General features: G+C 42.0%; 1 protein-coding gene across 2 annotated transcripts in view; it reads right to left on the bottom strand.

Annotated features, from left to right (window-relative positions):
• The window catches only part of DIAPH3 (diaphanous related formin 3), a 1,016,686-nt gene that overhangs the window by 622,035 nt on the left and 372,290 nt on the right, over positions 1-22,361 (bottom strand). For both annotated transcript variants that reach the window (XM_077483143.1, XM_077483144.1), the window contains 3 exons: positions 15,259-15,369; positions 7,857-7,975; positions 6,950-7,066 (listed from right to left, as the gene is read on the bottom strand). In XM_077483143.1, coding sequence (XP_077339269.1) covers positions 6,950-7,066; positions 7,857-7,975; positions 15,259-15,369 — 347 coding nt within the window. The remainder of the gene's footprint in view (positions 1-6,949; positions 7,067-7,856; positions 7,976-15,258; positions 15,370-22,361) is intronic.

The raw sequence follows: 22,361 nt of genomic DNA, 5'->3' as shown, positions 1-22,361 counted from the left end.
GAGACTAGTTGCTACAGACATAAGTACAGTTTTTTTTTGTGTTAGGCGTTAACTGCACCATTTTGTTGAACCAGCATGGGATTCAGGTTGAAAGTCAGAGGAGAAAGTCTATAGGCCACACAGATGACGTTTACTGTAGATCATAAATAGCTGATCCCAACTGTATACCACTGACTTTTCTACATTTGTGTGGGTGCTGAAGTGACAAAATAGATGGTGCTGACCTATAGAATGCAAACATTGTGTGCCAGTATACTGTACAATTTTTCTTTTTATTTATTTATTAATTGAAAAAGTCACAACATCAAAGTTTGGGGGCTATGCAGGAACCCCTTCCTAAAACAACAGTGACACTGGTGGCCTGTACATGTACTGTATTATGACATGGTGCAACAATAAGGAGAATTTATCTTGAATATTAAAAGGCGATTCATTCTGTATTTTACACTATTACAATGTAGATCAAAACAAATGCTCTCAGCGAAACAGGATTCAAATATACATACTGTTCAGTGCTAGTCACTCTACATGTCGCATAAGCCAAAACACCATTCTGTTATCTCTTATCAAAAACATATAAATTCCGCAAGCAAGTTGTCATAATCCCAGTAAAGATTTTTGAAAACATTAGGAATGGAAAGTTTTCTCCACCGTAAAACTGGCCAGTAGGTCACAAGTATGTCTAACTTGACATATGCGATGTTTAATCGGTGTATTAATGTAAGCTTTTCACTAAGCTTACTATTTATCTGCTTTCGTGCTAGAAATAAATTTCACTTTATTCCATGATTTCAGCATTTATCACAGCACTATGTACTCATACATGCATTACAACGGCTAAACTAATTATGCAAAGCTTTTGAAGCAAAAAAAACAGGAGTAATGAAATACAAATATGGAAGCATGTTGAATTTCATGTGTGGGTTATTAGCAATAACAGTAAAACAGGAAGAGCCCACATCATGATAACAAATATTTGTAATAACAGGATTAAAAAAAATCATGCTGTTGACATAACCAATGAACTTCCAATTAAATGGCCAGGAACAAAAAATAAACCATTAGGGAGGAGGATGGTTTTACTACTGGCAGTTATTTACATAAACATAATCCAAATAATTCCCCATAATGGTTGTTCTTGTGTCAGATTTTATTAGAGTCACGTTCCCATAATGTAAGAAATATCTCCAAATTAACTTGCAGTGGGAAGGCTCAATGAATTGATTGCATTAGAAATCAAACAGGCAGCCAAAACTTTGTGTGTACTTTGTAGCCAGTCATTACTCATTTTGTAAAAATGTCAGAATAGTTTTAACATAAAAAAAAAAATGCTTTCCGTGGAGGGAAAAATCCATACACAAAGCTCTTCCTAAACACATTTCTTAATGGGAAACGTCACAAACCAGAAATCAGTAAAGTGAGGTTAAAAAGTGTAAAGTGTATATAAACAATACAGATCTCCGCGGCTCCATTCAGCAGATTCTCATGTTTAATCAGTCCTAAAGTTCTCTCCTGCAGAGCTGCTGGAACCTGCTGTCAGTTTGACAGCTGAAGTCCTGGTCTGTGTATCAGAGCTACTAGTAGCAGATATTTCAGTGCCAAAAGTGCTGTGCCGTGTCAGTGCTTGTAAAAAAAATGTAAACAAAAAAAAAAAAATGAAACAAAACACAGATACACCATAGCTAGTTGGAGTTTTCGCTCTACTAATTGCACGGCATGTGTCTTTTTTATGCATGAGCCTCTAAAGAAGAAGCGCTGATAGTTTCATTTTTATTGTTTTCTACATAAAAGTCTATTTAAGACTTTGACTCTAAGCCACCCAACACTGCAGAACTAAAGTACAGTGTGTGTGTGTGTGTATATATATATATTTTTTTTTTCCCAACGCAAACACTCTGATATTGCATGCATTCCTACAAATCTATGTTACCTTTGGTTTATTCATATTTTATGTTATTCACATGGCATCTTACAAATTGCGTTCTATTAAGTCTCTTTCAAAATTAGTGGGCGGTGACGAGCACAGTCATACTAACTAAAGGAAGTGATGTAATCAATCTCACAGGAAGTTCTCTGTATGGGCAATTTTCCTGTCATTCCTTGCAAGGACCCAGGGGTGCAGTTTGTCTGTCCTATTCTCCCCTTCTCTCCTGCTCTTTTATCAGCCACCTGTTACTTCTTTTAAACCATGCATCTGTCAACCAACTGAGTAGGCAGAACACAGAACTAGGAGAAGCCATGCAGTTATGCACAGTGAAGTCTCTTGCTTTTTTTGGAAATGTAGACATAAAATGACATATTTAAAAGGGAGGTATGGAAGGTTTAGGGACCTCTGAGCTGTGCTACCACCAGAACCATGGGTCCAACAGCTAGCTACATTATGCCTTCAAAGCAGCTGGGTAATCTACTGAGAAAGCCACCAGACATTGTTTTGTACATATGCATCATGTGTGTGCAACTTCTAACGTTAACAATTTCAGTGGACATAATAAAACAAAAAATATGAATAATATAGTCACTGAAGTAAGCGGTATCTTCTATTTTTTTTTTTTTTCTGGTGACTTTGACGCTAAATACTGTTGTTATGGCACCAGCTAGCTGCCATAACACCCGATATTTTCAACAATGGCGAGCGGCTGGCTTTCAGATAAAAGTGGTCTCTCGCTGCGTTCCGGTAATCTGTCACTGAGATCTGTGGCTGAGATGATCATGTTCTTCCCCCTGACAGGCATGGGGGCATGTAAGGAAAATATGGCTTTGAATGGCGGAAGAGATATCAAGCGTCACTTCCGCCCAATAATCTTAACCACTTCCACGCCAATGTACGTCAGCAGAATGGCATGGGCAGGCAAATGGGCGCACAGGTATGTCCCTGTAAATTTGCCGCCGTGCCATCGCGTGCACCAGTCGAGACCTCCGTGAGTCCAATCGCGGGTCCCGCGGACTCAATCGCTGTAGGGATACCCGCAATCGTCTCACGGGGAGAAAGAACGGAGAGATGCTAAATTAAACAAGCATCTCCACCATGTTCTGCCTAGGAACATTGACACTGATCTCTTCTCCCTGTGATTGGAGCAGAGATCAGTGGTGTGTAAAATACAGTCACGCCCCCGCCCCCTCGAGTTAGCAACATGTCCCTAGGACACACTTCACCCATACATTGCCACCTAGTGGTTAACCCCTTCACTGCCGGTGTCACACAGGAATCAGCGCATTTGCATAGCACTGATTGCTGTATAAATGACAATGGTCCCAAAAATGTGTCAAAAATGTCCGATGCGTCCGCCATAATGTCGCAGTCACAATAAAAATCGCTGATTGCCACCATTACTAGTAAAATAAACATTATTAATAAAAGTGCCATAAAACTATCCCCTATTTTGTAAACGCTGTAACTTTTCTGAAAACCAATCAATAATCTCTTATTGCGAATTGTTTTGCCAAAAATATGTAGAAGAATACGTAATCGGCCTAAACTGAAGAAAAATATGTTTTTTATACATTTTTGTGGGATATTATAGCAAAAAGTAAAAAATTATGTTTTTTTCTAAATTGACGCTCTTTTTTTGTTTATAGCGTAAAAAATGAAAATGCAGGGGTGATCAAATACCGCCAAAAAAGTATGTCAATTTTGTTTGGGAGCCACGTCGCACGAACGCGCAATTGTCAGTTAAAGCGACGCAGCGCTGAATCGCAAAAAGTGGTCTGGTCTTTGACCAGCAAAATGGTCCAGGGTTTATGTGGTTAAAAGGGATTTATTTTTTTATTACTTTTTTTGCATATTAGTGTAAATGTTACTTCTGAGGTCTTTTTGATCCCAGATCTCAAACTTAAGGTCCTGTCATGCTTTTTTTTTTTTTTTCTATTACAAGGGATGTTTACATTCCGTGTAATAGGAAAAAAAGTGACCTTTTTTTTTTTTTTTTTTTAAAGGACAGTGTAAAAAATAAATGAATAAAAATAATTTAAAGGGCCCGTCCCTCCAAGCTCACGTGCAAAAGCGAACGCAAACGTAAGTCGTGCCCACATATGAAAAGGGTGTTCAAACTACACATGTGGGGTATCGCCACGATCGTTAGAGCGAGAGAAATAATTCTAGCATAGGCCCTCCTCTGTAACTCTAAACATGTAACATGCAAAAAATTTTAAACGCCGCCTATGGAGATTTTTAAGGGTCAAAGTATGTCGCCATTCCATTAGCAGGAGCAATTTTGACCCATGACATGTTGGGTATCAATTTATTCGGGGTAATATTATCATTCATAATATAAAAAAAAAAGGGATAACTTTACCACTGTCTTATTTAAGTAAAAAAAGGGTATTTTTTTCCAAAAATATTGCGCTTGTAAGACCGCTGTGCAAATACGGTGTGACAAAGTATTGCAACGACTGCCATTATATTCTCTAGGGCAGGGGTGTCCAAACTTTTTTCAAAGAGGGCCAGATTTGATGAAGAGAACATGCACGAGGGCCGACCATTTTGCCTGACATTCTGTGTCATTTGTGTGTCCATCCGAGCACTAATAGACGGCCCAACAAGAATTATCTTGCCTTTGTCGCGCTCGTTCCCAACACACAGACGAATGCTCTGCACTTTAGGGGGTACCGTTAATTCTTAATTGCACCCCACACACTGGAAAATGTAGGGTGCTTTTGGTGCAGTGCAATTTAAAAAAAAAGAGCAGCCACACATATGTGAACCAAGGGCTTGTTCACATGTCAGGTTGGAGGGGCAGTAAAACCACATGGTTAAGCTGTTTTTACCACCCCCAACTTCTCCCCCTTTAGCTGCAGAGGGAGCAGCGGGGGGTGTACACATGCTGTGGCTGCAGCTGGAGGTATACCCAGGGTGAATGGGCCTGCACTTCAAGTACACACAGTTGCGATATAGTGATGCTGCATTTACGGGCTTAAAACAGGTGGTGAGGAGGCAACATAATGCCTCTTTACCGCCATTCAAATGCCTCTGAAAAGAGATCTGTGCATGGATTGCTTTTCAGAGGAGCAGCAGTACTGGCCAATATCACACACAAGCCCTACAAAAGCAGTTTTGATGGTACAAGAATGGGGGGGGGGGGGGGCGGGGGTCCGGATTAAAAGTAACATACACATGCACACACACACACATACAGACACATGTGCACGTGCACACACACACATACAGACACATGTGCACACACAGATACAGACATACATGCACACACAGACATACAGACACACATGCACACACAGACATACAGACACATGTGCACACACACATACATACAGCCATAAATACAGACATGCATACACATACATGCACACACAGACTATATATATATATATATATATATATATATATATATATATATATATATATATACACATATATATATACATATACATACACACACACACACACACACAGACATACATACATACAGTCACATGTGCACACACACACATACAGACACATGTGCACACATACAGACACATGTACACACACACACATATGCACACACACACACAGACATACATGCATGCACACACGAATAAAGCCCTTTTTAACACTAATTTAGCTTGTAGCATAGTACAGTACCTTTGCAGCTTCCTCATTCAGCCGGGTACTGCACTGTAGGGGGAAGCAGAGAGCACAGCACACTCCTCTGCACTTTTCTTTCACTTTTGAAGCTCACGGAACGTCTCACAGTGCTGGGATCGGGCTCATCTGACAGCCCTGATCCCACGGCACACTAAATTGAGAAAGACCAGGCATCCGTTCGAAACCGGACCGCGGGCCGGACTTTGGACATGCCTGCTCTAGGGTGTCTGAAAATATATATATATAATGTTTGGGGGGTTTTCTAGCAAAATAAACCTGACTTTAAAGAGGAAGTAAACCCTGGTGAGTTTACTTCCTCTTTCATTCCCTGCAAAGGCAAAGCATAATGGACTACTATGCATCGCATAGTAGCCCATTATGTGTCACTTACCTGACACAGGAGCCAGCGATGTCACCGCTGTGCCCTGTAGTCCGGCGCATCCATCTTCTCGGTGGGGTCTCGCAGCTCCGCCGCTGTCATACGGCGAAGCTGCGATGACGTCACTCCCGCATGCGCACGGGAGCCGACACGCGTGGCAGCTCCGTTGTTGGAAATGCCGCACTCAGTGCGCCTGCGCGCCGCTGTCTTCGGCGCATGTGCCGTAGACAGAGGTGCCTGTCTTCGGGCAAATATCTCCTAAACCGTATAGGTTTAGGAGATATTTCTTGGACCTACAGGTAAGCCTTAATCTAGGCTTACCTGTAGGTCAAAGTGGTTTGTAAGGGTTTACAACCACTTTAACTTGTAAAAAAGTGTCAAAAAATGTTTGGTCCTTAAGTGGTTAAACAGTGTAAAATGTGTATATTTAAGCATACAGTGAATTGCTTCTTGTACAGGTGCTACATTTACAGTGTTAATATTGGTTAGTATATTTGATACCTAGAACCTTTGCTGAACAAAAATGTCAACACATGGAAATGTTTGCTTGGCAAGACATGAGGATGGCAGAACCTCCCCTTTAAGAACAAGCATGGGGTAAATATGAAAGTGATAGGAGTGGCAGTAAAATACAGTTGTCTATTAAAAGCTAAAAACATACTGTATAAGGCCTTTAGCAACCCAGGGAAGGTCAATAACTAATCAGAAATATGTTTCAATGGCTAAATACCAAGAACCAGAGAAAGATGAATAGGTAATTAAGGTTAGCTGACCTCTGACCAGGGCTCTCCTTGAATGATTAATATATATTGCCAGCTGATCAAAGTTATAGTTTTTATTGTTCTTTATAATGTACATTGTATTACTAAACAGCTTCCTGCAGATAAGCTCTGTTCAGTCTTCAACTAGTGAGTAGATCAGTAACATTGCTATGTTATTGAGCATTACTACAAAATGGGTAACAAAATGCATATCAAAAACAAACTTGCCTTGCAAAATAATCATTTCGGATTATAAGAAGATGCTGAAGAATTGAAAGGAAATATCCTTCAGAATTTGTGTTCTTGACAGAATTCCACAGCGTACTGAACACATCACTGGCATCAGTTAGGGTGTTAAGGTAATAAAACTGACAGTCTCCAGGACATAATTATATTTAAGCACATGGGATAAAAATTTCATAAACCTGCAGCGAAATTGTATATGGTAATTTCCCAATATTAAAATATTTTCAATAATCTTGCCCACTCTACTAGAATCACATGTCCATCAGGGAGTAAAGCTAACCTTAACATTTAATTCTTTATTAAATTTAACAGAGACCTTAATATATATGTAGTCACACTTTAAGCTTAGTGAACTAGACCTCAGAAATTCAGTAATAAAATGTATTTGCAAAAAAACATCCATAAACCTTTGCCATTTGGTGATAGATTTGAAATATGGAAACATGATGAAACATTAGGCTAGTATCATATCATTTCTAGCAATGATGGTAACAATTTATCTGCTCAGTCTACAAAGATTGTCATTTAAAGTGGTTCTAAAGGTAATTTTTTATCTTAATGCATTCTTATACTTACCTGAGCCCGATCTTGATTCTGTGCTGTGCACAAGAGCAGAGGCTCTCGTCATTGAGGTGGGTTTGGGGTGACAGTACACTGAGTGCTTAACAAATGAGATTTTCAGCGTGTTCTGTACATCCCCTTGTGGGGACGAATTCATCAACAATTGCTTTTTGGATATACTTACAAGCAGTTATCATAACTGCCTATTACTTTTTCATGCAGTCAGACATATGTTGCAATAGAATAAAAAATTAGAACCACTGTTACATTTGCTAAATAATGTACAGGGCACAAAATCAAAATGATAGAAAAGAATAGGAAAGGATATTCCATTTCAGAGCGGACATCATCAAGACGATGAGAGAACTCTATCATATCTTCCTCTTTGTGTTCATCAAACACCCTCAGCTGGATATCTAGGGCCTCGTTACGGATAGTCTTCAATTTCTGTATAACAAAAAAAAAAAAAAAAAAAAGATGGAAAACATGCTGATATAGAGAGAAAAGGAGCCTGTTTCAGTGACTTTAGTATAAACTGTATTTGTTGTCCTAAGATTAATAAATAAGCTTAGTCTAAGGCAGGCCATACATTATGCAGTTTTCTTTCCATCAATCACAAGTTGAAGGAAAGAAAATTGTCTGATTCCCCCATCAACACAGTCAGTGTTCATGGGAGAATACCTCTCACCCTGCTATTGTATTTAAGGGAGGGATGTTTCTTAGCCACCAAAATACAATGATCACTGCAGGCAGCTGTAGCCACCACCAGTGATCGAACAGCAAAAAAAAAAAATGACAGGCTGGTTGTAGTGAAGTTAAAAAATAGATTGACTTAATTTCACAACCAGCCTGCCTAAATATGGGTCGAAATCCATCAGGTTCCCATTGAACTGGGCCAATTTTGATCTGTCTATGGCCAGCTTAACATACCATTATATTGAGGCACCCCATTTTAGCATTATTAATGTGGTTGTACTAATTAGACATGTGCAGAGTAAAATATTTCGTTTCGGAATTTCGTTTTCGTCTGAAAACTTAATTTATTTAGTTACTCCCGAAATTCGTTTTTATTTATTTCATTTTTCGTTCAAAAATTGCATTCGTCCGAAAATCCACATGAATCACGGTCGAATCTGTCTTTGAAGGCTTATGGTGTCTGTCGAATGTATAAAGAAGATTCGACGGAGCTAGTATATAGCATACTTTAGAACCCTATTAAAGTCTATGGGACTCCAACGTTCAAAATCTAAAGTGCTCATTTTAAAGGCTAATTTGCAAGTTACTGTCCTAAAAAGTGTTTGGGGACCTGGGTCCTGCCCCAGGGGACATGGATCAATGCAAAAAAAAGTTTTAAAAACGGCCGTTTTTTCGGGAGCAGTGATTTTAATAATGATTAAAGTGAAACAATAAAAGTGTAATATTCCTTTAAATTTCGTAGGGGGGGGTTGTCTATAGCATGCCTGTGAAGGGGCGCATGTTTCCCGTGCTTAGAATTGTCCCTGCACAAAGTGTCATTTATGCAGGAAAAAAAGTCCTTTAAAATCACTCGCAGCTATTATGAATTGTCGGCTCCCGTAATACAGAGAACACTCATTGAAAGTCATTGATAAAAAAATAAATAAATAAATAAAAAAAAAAGCGTGGGGGTCCCCCAAATTCAATTACCAGGCCCTTCAGGTCTGGTATGGATATTAAGGGGAACCCTGCCTCAAATTTAAGAAAAAATTTGACGTGGGGTTCCCCCTAAATATCCATAACCAGACCCTTCAGGTCTGGTATGGATATTAAGGGGAACCCCGCGTCAAATTAAAAAAAAAATTGACGTGGGGTTCCCCCTAAAAATCCATACCAGACCCTTTATCCGAGCACGCAACCTGGCAGGCCGCAGGAAAAGAGGGGGGGACGAGAGAGCGGCCCCCCCTCCCTCCTGAACCGTACCAGGCCACATGCCCTCAACATTGGGAGGATGCTTTGGGGGTCTGTGACCCCTCAAAGCACCTTGTCCCCATGTTGATGAGGACAAGGGCCTCATCCCCACAACCCTGGCCGGTGGTTGTGGAGGTCTGCGGGCGGGGGGCTTATCAGAATCTGGAAGCCCCCTTTAATAAGGGGACCCCCAGATCCCGCCCCCCCCCCCCTGTTTGAAATGGTAAGGGGGTACTGTACCCCTACCATTTCACAAAGAAAGTGTAAAAAATGTTTAAATAAAACAAACACACTTTTGAAAAATTCCTTTATTAAAAATAAAAAAATAAAAAAAAGATTCCAGCGGCGGTAATCCACTCTTGCTATCCATCGACGGACGGTCATATCTCCAGCGATGTCTCATGTCATCCAGCGCAGCGCAGCATCCTTCTTCTGTCTCCGTGGAGGAGACACTACAGACATTCCGGCGGCTGACGTTTGTTATATACGGAGGGCGGGGCCACCCGTCACCTGACCCCGCCCCCCTCTGACGCAAGGGGAAACCCGGGGTTCCCCGTGACGTAGGGGTGACCCCGCCCCCCTCTGATGTAACGGAAACCTGCCTGTGTTACATCAGAGGGGTGCGGGTCACCCCTACGTCACAGGGAACCCCGGGTTTCCCCTTGCGTCAGAGGGGGGCGGGGTCAGGTGACGGGTGGCCCCGCCCTCCGTATATAACAAACGTCAGCCGCCGGAATGCCTGTAGTGTCTCCTACACGGAGACAGAAGAAGGATGCTGCGCTGCGCTGGATGATATTAGACATCGCTGGAGAGATGACCGTCCGTCGATGGATAGCAAGAGTGGATTACCGCCGCTGGAATCTTTTTTTTATTTTTTTATTTTTAATAAAGGAATTTTTCAAAAGTGTGTTTGTTTTATTTAAACATTTTTTACACTTTCTTTGTGAAATGGTAGGGGTACTTTTGTACCCCCTTACCATTTCAAACAGGGGGGGGGGCGGGATCTGGGGGTCCCCTTATTAAAGGGGGCTTCCAGATTCTGATAAGCCCCCCGCCCGCAGACCTCCACAACCACCGGCCAGGGTTGTGGGGATGAGGCCCTTGTCCTCATCAACATGGGGACAAGGTGCTTTGAGGGGTCACAGACCCCCAAAGCATCCTCCCAATGTTGAGGGCATGTGGCCTGGTACGGTTCAGGAGGGAGGGGGGGCCGCTCTCTCGTCCCCCCCTCTTTTCCTGCGGCCTGCCAGGTTGCGTGCTCGGATAAAGGGTCTGGTATGGATTTTTAGGGGGAACCCCACGTCAATTTTTTTTTGAATTTGACGCGGGGTTCCCCTTAATATCCATATCAGACCTGAAGGGTCTGGTTATGGATATTTAGGGGGAACCCCACGTCAAATTTTTTCTTAAATTTGAGGCAGGGTTCCCCTTAATATCCATACCAGACCTGAAGGGCCTGGTAATTGAATTTGGGGGACCCCCACGCTTTTTTTTTTTTATTTATTTATTTATTTTTTTATCAATGACTTTCAATGAGTGTTCTCTGTATTACGGGAGCCGACAATTCATTATAGCTGCGAGTGATTTTAAAGGACTTTTTTTCCTGCATAAATGACACTTTGTGCAGGGACAATTCTAAGCACGGGAAACATGCGCCCCTTCACAGGCATACTATAGACAACCCCCCCCCTACGAAATTTAAAGGAATATTACACTTTTATTGTTTCACTTTAATCATTATTAAAATCACTGCTCCCGAAAAAACGGCCGTTTTTAAAACTTTTTTTTGCATTGATACATGTCCCCTGGGGCAGGACCCTGGTCCCCAAACACTTTTTAGGACAGTATCTTGCAGAATCTTTTCTCTCTGTCAAATCTTTTTTCTCTGTCGAATATTTTCTCTATATAATCTTGGACTAATAGAGGTAAGGTTAGGCACATTCGAACACAGGTTCTATAGACACAGATTGTTGTCAGAGTCATGTCGAATCTCCTATTCTATATCGAACTGTTGTAACAATGAAAACGAAAATAAAGCATTTATTTATGTCGGATCTTTCGTTTTTCGGATTTTGTGCTTTCGTTATCGTTTGTCAAAACGAAAACGAAAATAGCTGAAATTCGGACGAAAATGCATTCGGACGAAAACGAATGCACATGTCTAGTACTAATATGAGATGTTTTTTGTTGGAACTATATTATAGCACATTCAAGAACCATTTCTTGAGCCCTGCGTTAAGTGTGCCCTTTCAGCTCCCTTTTTGATTGGTTGGGTGTCCCTCAGAAAATTACCCCTACCCACGCACAGAGAACACTTTAAGAAGATAAACTAAACTGCTGTGTAGGGTGCAACTAAAGAATCCCATCCCCATTCTACCCTTGATGGCATTGTCTGAGTGAATGGGATAATCAGACTCTTACTTCTTCAAAGAGACCAGCATTCGATTCCCACTAACTTTATTTTGTGTCTCTTTCAGGTTAGACATGCTGTTCAATACTTCTATTGAGAAGTCCCTGCCTTCTGCTTAGTTACTTCAAGAGATTACAGAAAATAAACTTGTGTTTACTATACTGTCTTGGAAGTAAACATATTCAGTTTAGATACAATGTTCTTGAAGCCCAACTTCAGGACATTGTCAAACATTGCTCCCTTCCCTTCCACTCCCCTGTAGTTAAAAAAATAAAAATACAATATGCCTATTTACTTACCTGAAGCCATGGTAACAAGACAATACTTCTTCTGTATACTTCATGGGCTCCTCCTTCAGTTGTCCACCTGAGGCCGCGTACACACGTGCGGATTGTCTGCCCAACTAAGTTCGTCAGACAATCCGACAGACAGTCCGTCCAAAATTTTGAATGAACGGACTTGCCCACACACGGCACTTTTTGAGCGGACTAATACGGCGGACTAAGTCCGCCAGACAATTCGCTCTACTTTTGAAATGAACGGACTCGCCCACACACGCGGAGGAAAGTCCGCTCATTTCGAGCGCGTCTCCAGGTAGGCGGGGCCCGCGAAGGAGACGTCGCTGGCCCCGCCGCCTGGTATGGACTTAAAGGGGAACCCCAACGCCGAAAAAAATCGGCGTGGGGGTGCCCCCCCCAAGTCTACAACAGACCCTTGTCCGAGCACGCTACCCGGCCGGCCAGGAAAGGGGGGCGAGCGAGCGCCCCCCCTCCTGAGCCGTACCAGGCCGCGTGCCCTCAACATGGGTGGTGCCCCACCCCAAAGCACCTTGTCCCCATGTTGATGAGGACAAGGGCCTCTTCCCGACAACCCTGGCCGTTGGTTGTCGGGGTCTGCGGGCGGGGGGCTTATCGGAATCCGGGAGCCCCCTTTAATAAGGGGGCCCCCGGATACCGGCCCCCCACCCTATGTGAATGAGTATGGGGTACAATGTACCCCTACCCATTCACCTGTAAAATAAAAGTACCAAAAAAAACACAACACACGAGATAAAATATTTTATTGCACAGCTCCGGGGGTCTTCCGTCTTCGGGGGTCTTCTCGCCGGACTCCTTTGCTATCTTCTTGTAGCTCTTTTGCTAGCGGAGGAGTCCGGCTTTCTTCCTCCCCGCCGCCGGCCTCTTCTCCCGACTTCAGGGGTCTTGTCCCCCCTCTTCGGTTCTTGTGTTGTGTTTTTTTTTGGTACTTTTATTTTACAGGTGAATGGGTAGGGGTACATTGTACCCCATACTCATTCACATAGGGTGGGGGGCCGGTATCCGGGGGCCCCCTTATTAAAGGGGGCTCCCGGATTCCGATAAGCCCCCCGCCCGCAGACCCCGACAACCAACGGCCAGGGTTGTCGGGAAGAGGCCCTTGTCCTCATCAACATGGGGACAAGGTGCTTTGGGGTGGGGGGGCCGCGCGGCCCCCCCTTCCCCAAGGCACCCCCCATGTTGAGGGCACGCGGCCTGGTACGGCTCAGGAGGGGGGGGTGCTCGCTCGCCCCCTTTCCTGGCCGGCCGGGTAGCGTGCTCGGACAAGGGTCTGTTGTGGACTTGGGGGCACCCCCACGCCGATTTTTTTTTCGGCGTTGGGGTTCCCCTTTAAGTCCATACCAGGTGGCGGGGCCCGCGATGTCTCCGTCGCGTGCTCCGCCTACCTGGATACCCGCTCGAAATGAGCGGACTTTTCTCCGGGCGGGAAAAGTCCGCTCATTTCGAAAGTACAGCGGACTGGCACACACACGGGCGGACGGTCCGCCCAAACCAAGTTTGGACGGACAATCTTACGGAAATTCCGTAAGACTTTGTTCGTCAGACTGTCCGCTGAAAAAGTCCGCTGAAGCCCACACACGAGCGGACTGTCCGCTCAAATGTGTTTTGGCGGACTAAGTTGGGCAGACAGTCCGCCCGTGTGTACACGGCCTCACTGTGTTTTTGATGTGGACACCTCCCATTGGTGGAGGAGATACTTGCAGTGGCCAGGTCCTCTATCATAGGCATCGGAAACTCATAAGGGTGGTGAGGGGATCAGTGTCCAAATGATAATGGCCGAAAAACGTCTGGTCTCAAAGGTAGGTTATAAGTTTGCTCATAGAGAAAACTTGGACTTCAATTTGTTACTCTGAAGGATAGCTTCAGAAGAGGTGTTCAGATTCAAGACTGAGGAGTAAGGCATGTGATGCAAAATACACTATTTAAAATGCATTTTGCCTGAGTTGGGCTTTAAAGTAGAAATATCACTTGTGGAGTTGTTCCTAAGAGGAATGGTGAGAGGTGATTTAGATCTATGGGTGCATCATAATCTCATCCAGGGACAAACATTAACTGCTGCTATATCTATGTTGTCTACCATACTCCATACTGCCTAATTGGAAAACATGTCAAAAACCTTTTTATGTTATGTACTCTGAAGTACTTGTATACACTGAATGTGAAAAGGAAAATTCATTTGAAAATGCTGGACAAAAGTTTCATAGCTCTTTGAAACTTTGGACTTGAGGACATGCAAGAACAATATGCTACTACCTGCAAATAAACGTTGTGTGCTGATGTTTTATTTATGCAAGTCCAGTGCATTCCATTGTAGGTCTTGTATCATGCCTGTATTTAAAATTTAAAATAATTATCCAACTGTGGGCCACCTTGTAATGGTGATGGCAAGTGTGCAGGTCCACACACTAAAAAGATGAAATATCACAACCGCAGTCCCCAGGACATTAAAATCTATAAGGGTCCTTTCACACAGGGCGGATCAGTGCTGATCCGCCCCATGAATATCTGCTTGCTCAGCGGGGATCGCCGCAGCAATCTCCGCTGAGCAGGAAGATGACAGGTCTGTCTCTGCACACTGCGCAGGGATGGACCTGTCACAGCGCCGCTCTCCCCTATGGAGACAGATGGAAAAATAGCTTTTTCCTCTGTCACACTTTTTCGGATCGGAGCGGGTCAGATGTCAGCGGACATGTCACCGCTGACATCCGACACTCTATGGAGCATCGGTTCAGATCCGCCTGAAAAACTGACAGGCGGATGTGAACGGATCGGTAGTGTGAAAGGGGCCTAAGAGGTTTAAACTGTATTATTTCCCAAAACCTTAAACAAGTGCCAGATCCACTATCATGGGGTTATTCATAAATGCAACAAATAAATGTATGTGTTGGCTAAATCAGCATTTAAAGTAGGAATAAGGAAATATACATGATAAAAAAAAAAGTTTGTCTGGCAAGTTATAAATTGGCTAATCACACTGGTTTTATTTGAAGCATTCAAAGTTTATGTAAAAAGTTCCTCCACTCAGGTGTCTGCAAATTTAAATAATAATGCAAAATCAGTGACTACAAGGCACTTACTGGCAATATCTCGCTCAATCCACAACGCATAAATTCATTCCTGATGTGAAGCCTGAAGTCCAGATCATCAGGTGATGTTACAAGTGCATTGATAAGCTGCATACAAGCCACCTACATCAAGGCAGCAGACAAAGAGAAAATAAAGTTTGTTATTTTCAGTTTTCATTAAATTTTAACAATATTCACTGCAACTAGAACTGTGAACTTGCATGCCATATAAAAATGAAAAATGCATAAGAAATTAAATTATATGTATTTTTACAAATACATATTGTACACATAAATTTATGTATATGAGATATAGAAATAGCAGCCATAAAAAAGAAAGAAAGAGATACACAGAATATGGTGCTCTTCCGGGGGGATAATAAGCACTAATGGCCATCAAATAAATCATACAAGTCAGACACACATCAACAAATGCAGATTGAGCCATATAGAACTCTTAGCCCTTGTACACACGGTCGGAGAATCTGTCGGAATGAGTCTTATAGGACCGCGTCGTCAGATAATCCGACTGTGTGTGGTATGCATCAGACTGATTCCATCCGAATCTCCGTCCGACCCAATTTTCCAACATGTTGGAAATATTTCCCGACCAACTGGGCCGGACGGACCTAATCCAATCATGTGTATAGCATTTTGATCGGACCAAGTGCCACGCATGCTCCGATCAAATTCCTACATCAAAGCTATTGGCTATTAGCCTGAATGTAGTCCCATCGTAACGAAATTACGTTATCAACTTGGCCCGACCGTGTGTATGCAACAGTTTCGGACACAATCCGTCGGACTAAATCCGACGGGCAAAATGCGACGGATTTGGTTGCCAAAATCTCCGACCGTGTGTACGTGGGCTCAAAGGAAACAATTACTTATTGGCCTTAGTGGCTATTAACTTCATTCATATTTTGTTTGTCCGCATTGCATATCTTTCTGAAAATGTATAAATAAATTGTGCAAAAATTTTAGGCAGGTGTGAAGAAATGTTGTAAGGTAAGATACCTATGTAAATCAAAATATACATATTTATTATCATTTTAAAAAATGCAAAGAGAATAGAAGAAAACTCAAAATCAAATCAATATTTGATGTGTCTACCCTTCGGCTTCAAACCAGCATCAATACTTACACTTGCAAAGTCAGGGCTGGTTCACACAACAAAAGCACACTCCAGATCCGTTCCTGATGCGTTTCTACATGCATGTTTTTGATGAGTTTGTGTGTTTTTAATGGGTTTCCAGATGCATTTCAGGTGTTTTTTTTTTCTGATGTTTTCCCGTTTTCTTTTCACTATACTAGGGTCCAGTGCAGTTTTGATGCATTTCTGATGCGGTCCAATGCATTTTTGACACGCTTTACTGTGTTCTAATACAGTCCACTGCAGGAAAAATGCAGCATGTTCTACTTTTTTTTCTGCAACTAAAAAGCCCTGGAACTGACTGCACTTGTGTGAACTATGTCATTGGAAACCATATAACCTACTTTCCATGTGTTTTTGATGCAGAACAAAAATGCACTGGACTGCATGTGGTGTGAATTGGCCCTTGGGGACTTTGTAGGATTAAAGTTCGGTGTATGATTACTCATTTATACCAAGCAGATCATAAATTTCATATGTAGGTTGAAACACAGTAATTAACTGAAACAGAATCAGCTGTATAGCCAGCTTAAAACTGAGCCAAACTCTGCTAAGGTGAGGTTGTGGAAGGTAGGGGCAGATTTACTAAAACTAGAAAGTGTAAAATCTGGGGCAGTTCTGTATAGAAATCAACCAGTTTCCAGTTTTTTCTTTTGTCACAGCTTAATTAAACAAGCTCAAGTTAAAAGCTGATTGGCTACCAAGCACAGCTGCACCGGATTTTGCATTCTCTAGATTTAGTAAATCAACCCCAGTTTCATGTCACAGATCATACACCATCGGCAAGACTGAGCAAAGCAACATGACGCAAGGTAGGTATAATGCATCAGCAAGGTCTCTCCCAGGCAAAGATTTTAAGCTGATTGATTTCAAGATGTGGTGCTCAAGCTCTTTTGAAGAAGCACAAACAAACGGCCATGTTGAGAACCATAGATGCAGTGGTTAGCCAAGGAAACAATGCAACAGATGGAAGATAAATCATGCTGATTTCCCTTCTACATTGGAAGATGCCCAGCAGGTTATCAGCACAAAACTGGCAGAAACCAGTGTGACCCAGGTACACCTATCTACTTGTCTGTAGAATTCTGGCCAGGAGTGATCTTCATGGGAGAATTGTAGTTAAAAAAAAGCCATACATCTGACATGAAAACAAGGCTAAGTGACTAAACTACGCATGAAAACATAGGAAATGGGGTGCAGAAAAATGGCAGCAGGGATTCTGGACCAATGAGTCAAAATCTGAACTATGTGGCTGCAGAAGGAGAGTTTTTTTTTCTTTTTTTTTGTTGCTGAAGGGCTGTAGAACAGTACAATAATGGGTGTCTGCTGGCAACAGTGAAGCATGGTGGAGATGCCTTGCAAGTTTGGGTCAAGATTTCTGCAAATGGAGTTGGAGATTTGGTCAGGATCAATGGTGTCCTCCATACTGAGAAATACATGCAGATACCCCACCATGATACCATACGGGAGGCGTGTGATTGGCCCCAAATGTATTCTGCAGCTGAAAAACCACCCCAAACATACAGCCAATGTCATTAGGAACTATCTTGAGTGTAAATCAGAACAAGCAGTCCTGGAACTGATAGTTTGGCCCCCACAGAGCCCTGATCACATTACTGAGTCTGTCTAGATTACATGAAAAGACAGAAGGATTTGAGGCAGCCTACATCCCCAGAAGTTCAGTAGTTTTATTTTTTGTTTTTTTTTCCCTCTGTTCATTTACCTTGCAGTGTGTTAATTGATAAAAATAAATAATAATTTATAGTATTGTATACACAGTACTGTGTGTGTATATATATATATACATACGTAAGTACGTACGTGTGTGTGTGTACACAGCATATGTAATTTCAATTTATACACAACTACAACACTGTTTTGTATTATACGTTAAGAAATATTATCCATATTATCCAACAGCACAGAGTGTAAACAACTGATGAACGTATTTGGGGGTTATGCTTTTCTGCTTTACAGCAGGCAAAACACATCATGTCTTTTCAGAATTCATAACTCTAGCATTGTGTAAAATAAAATCAGGCAGGGAAGGTGCTAAATACATTATCCAGAAATTCCAGCTACAAAATACCTGGCAAGGTGCTGCAGAACCTTTAAGCTGAAGTGAACTTTAAAAAAATCACCCTTTTGCACTGCAGCCATCTCTATGTATTTTTCATGTGTTTTCTTAAGACCCTACTGTCATAGCTTTTCAACAGAATCACTGCTCTCACTGTAATGAATTGCACTATAAAGGAAATGCAATAGAAGAAAGCAAAATAGTAGAAAACTGGCGCTGCTGGCAAGCAGACAGAAATAATTCCCACAGGTATTATAGCTCTACAGTTGTCACCTTGAAAGCCAACAGCAATCTTCAGTCGCGGCTGTTAGCTCAGAGTCATGCTTTTCACAGCACCAAGAACTGCCGAAACTAGCCAATTTATGGCAGCAATTTTTAACATTGTGGCTACCTATAGGTAGAGAATAAATCCTCGAGTAATGATTTTCATATTTCTTAACAGACATATACTGTTTATACAATAGAGAGATGAAGACTGGACCACCACTTGGCTAGCTGTAAGTATCTACATTACAAGCACATAATGATTCAGTTTATTAGAACTTTGATCCTCCATGGTTGTGTTACTCTTTCTAAAGCTCTCAAGTATTATGAGAAAAATTTTACTCATATTACGGTTTGAATGCTAAAATAGTAAAATCTTTTTTTTTTTATGTGTTGTTTAAAAATAGCAAACATGTTATGCTTACTTGCTCTGTGCAGTGGTTTTGCACACAGCAGCCCAGATCCTCCTCTTCTCAGGTCCCTCGCCGGAGTAAACAGAAAAGAGAGGGTGCACCAGCCTTGTGCATTATCCTTTGATACATTTATTAAGAAAAAAAAATATTAAAAACTACTCACAAAGGTAGAAAGAAAATCACGCTTGTAACAATCTTTGACTTGTGACAGTCTGCCCACTGATAGTCTCCAGGTCTTGAAGCGAGGACGTGCGAACCGCTGCTGACGCATTTGAAGGTTTAACCTCCTTCCTCAGAGCCTTGCCAGAGCTCCTGGCCTCTCCTTCTTGCCAAGGGCCCCCACAATAAGAAGCTTGCTATGGGGCAACCCGAGCTGAGCCGTTGCTCTGTGTTTTCATTCAGACATGGAGCCGCCGCTTGGCCGCCTCCTCTCTTTCTCCTCAATGGCTCACTGGCTCACCCGCTGCATGTCTCAGCCAATCAGAAGGGAGAGTCCCAGATAGCCGAGTCTTTAGTGAAACATCATTGGATGCACGCAGAAGTTTTTTTTTTTTTTTTACCTTAATGCATTAAGTTCCCGCAGTTGCCACCATGAATAGTGATCGGTCATCTCCCCTGCACAGTCGCCTCCCCCCTTCAGAACACAAACTAGGGAACACATTAAACCCTTGATCACCGCCCTAGTGTTAAACCCTTCCCTGCCAGTGACATTTTTACAGTAATCAATGCATTTTCTATCGCACTGATTGCTGTATAAATGCCAATGGTCCCAAAAATGTGTCAAAATTGTGTGACGTGTCAGTCAATGTTGCAGTCCCAATAAAAATTGCAGATCGCCGCCATTACTAGTTAAAAAAAAATAAAATTATAATAGTAATGCCATAAAACTATCCCCTATTTTGTAGACGCTATAAATTTTATGCAAACCAATCAATATACGCTTATTGTGAATTTTTTTTTTTTTAACAAAAATATGTAGAAGAATAAATATTGGCCTAAACAGAGGAAATTTTTTTATATATATATATATATATATATATATATATATATATATATATATATATATATATATATATATATATATATATATATATGGGATATTTATTATAGAAAAAAGTAAAAAAAATAATGTTTTTTTTGGGGTATTTTTCAAAATCGACGCTCTTTTTCTGTTTATAGAGCAAAAAATAAAAACCGCAGAGGTGATCAAATACCACCAAAAGAAAGTTTTATTTGTGGGGAAAAACAGACGTTAATTTTGTTTGGGTGCAACGTTGCACGACCGCACAATTGTCAGTTAAACCAACGCAGTGCCGAATCGCAAAAAGTGCTCTGGTCAGGAAGGGGGTAAAATCTTCTGGGGCTGAAGAGGTTAAGCATTGTCTCCTTTCTCTGCAAAAGGAGACAATTCTTGGATCTGGGGAGCTAGGCTATTTTGGCTCTAATTATGTCCTGTACCTGTGGTGCTCTCCTTTAAAGTGATGCTAAAGGATTTTTTTTTTTTTTTAATTTAAATAACAAACATGTCATAGTTACCTCCACTGTGCAGCTCGTTTTTCAGAGTGGCCAGGAACATCCATTTCTGGGGTCCCTCGGTGGCTCTTGCGGTTCCTCCCCGCATTAGATAACCCCCTTGGAGAAGCACTCTCCCGAGGGGGTTACCTTGCGGGCACGCTCCCAAGTCCAGCATTCGGCATCCATAGAGGCTGAATGCAGGACTCAGCCCTGCCCCCCATGTTATTGGATTTGATTGACAGCAGTGGGAGCCAATGGCTGCGCTGCTATCAATCTATCCAATCAAGAGCTGGGAACCCATGGAGAGAGGGATGGGGAGGATGTGCCGATGTTAATTCTGGGCTCGGGGGGCTAGGGGGCCGGTGACTGCAAGGTGTTTTTTCACCTTAATGCATAGGATGCAATAAGGTGAAAAAACACAAGCCTTTACAACCCATTTAATACTTGACAAGATAGTTTTTCCTGAGACATATTGAAACACATTTTTTGTATTACCAAGGGTTTAATTTCCAAAAAAACATTGCACCACTATGAGGGAGAGGGCCCACAAGGTTTGCACACCCACAAAGTGTTTCACTATTTCTATCAATACCCTCAACCCACCCATACCCCCTGTCCCCGGCAATACTCACCCCCCTCCACCCCTTTCCTCTCTCTACTACCCTACCCCCTCCGGTGCTTGGGTCTCATTCACGTGGCTATGGATTGTTTAATTGTTATATGTACTATATTTTTTTGCTAATCTTTATTATATTGGGGTTCCCATAGATCTACCTAGGCTTACGCCTATTAGTTTATTTTTTACCTAGGGGAGCTCCGTGGCTGGGGATACTGACATCCTTCCTCCTGTTTTGGAAACCTGGATCGTCTGCCTTTGAAATACAGGACTACCTCCTCTCTGGAAGAGAAAGCTTTTTTTTTTTATTATGAAGGATGGGGAGTCATTAACCCTCCCATCCTTCAGGGTTGACTTTCCACCATTGACTGGAACTTGGCGAGTTCCTACTTTAGCCCGGTTCTCTATACCCTCATGCTCCATGGGTAACATCAACCACCCTATTCACTCTTTGAGGGTAATGTCCCAAAACACTCAAGGCCTATTTTCACCAAACAGAATAAAATCTTAGTCTATCATACTCAAAAAAAGGATGTAGTGATACTCCAGGAAATCAGTTTTCCTAAACTAGATATTGTCCTTCATTTGTTCACGCTAAATTCCCCACCTTTTGTCTGGCCAATGCGGAGGATAAAAATAAGCAGGTAGTAATCCTATTCTCACAAAACTGTAAATTCTCTTTTTTCTTGATTTCTTATTATGCACCAAATCAGGGTCAGGCACAATTATTCCAAAACAATGTTCAATATTATAAACCCCTTTTGGAAGGGGGAGACTCAAAATGTTGGTTTGGACAAAAAAAAAAGACCTCTCGGAAATCACCTCACCCATCCCTCTAAACAGAGTTTATGTATCGCCAAACTTTTATACCAACCGAGTCTGGTAGATATATGGAAAGAAATGAATCCTACACTACCTGATTTCACCCATTTTTCCCACCCCCACCAATTCTTCTTGGGGATCAATCATGGCCTTATCTCCATAGCACATGTGCCCCTGGTCTCTAAGTTCTATATGGGAGACTCGGTTTGGTCAGACCACTCCTCAGTCTTTTTGCTCCTCCAACGTCCCTCTGGT

Source organism: Lithobates pipiens, unplaced genomic scaffold (genome assembly GCF_037356315.1).
Source record: "Lithobates pipiens isolate NorthernLeopardFrog02 unplaced genomic scaffold, aLitPip1_a1.2 Scaffold_16, whole genome shotgun sequence".
Lineage (NCBI taxonomy): Eukaryota > Metazoa > Chordata > Amphibia > Anura > Ranidae > Lithobates > Lithobates pipiens.
This window is presented reverse-complemented; position numbering and strand designations above follow the sequence as displayed.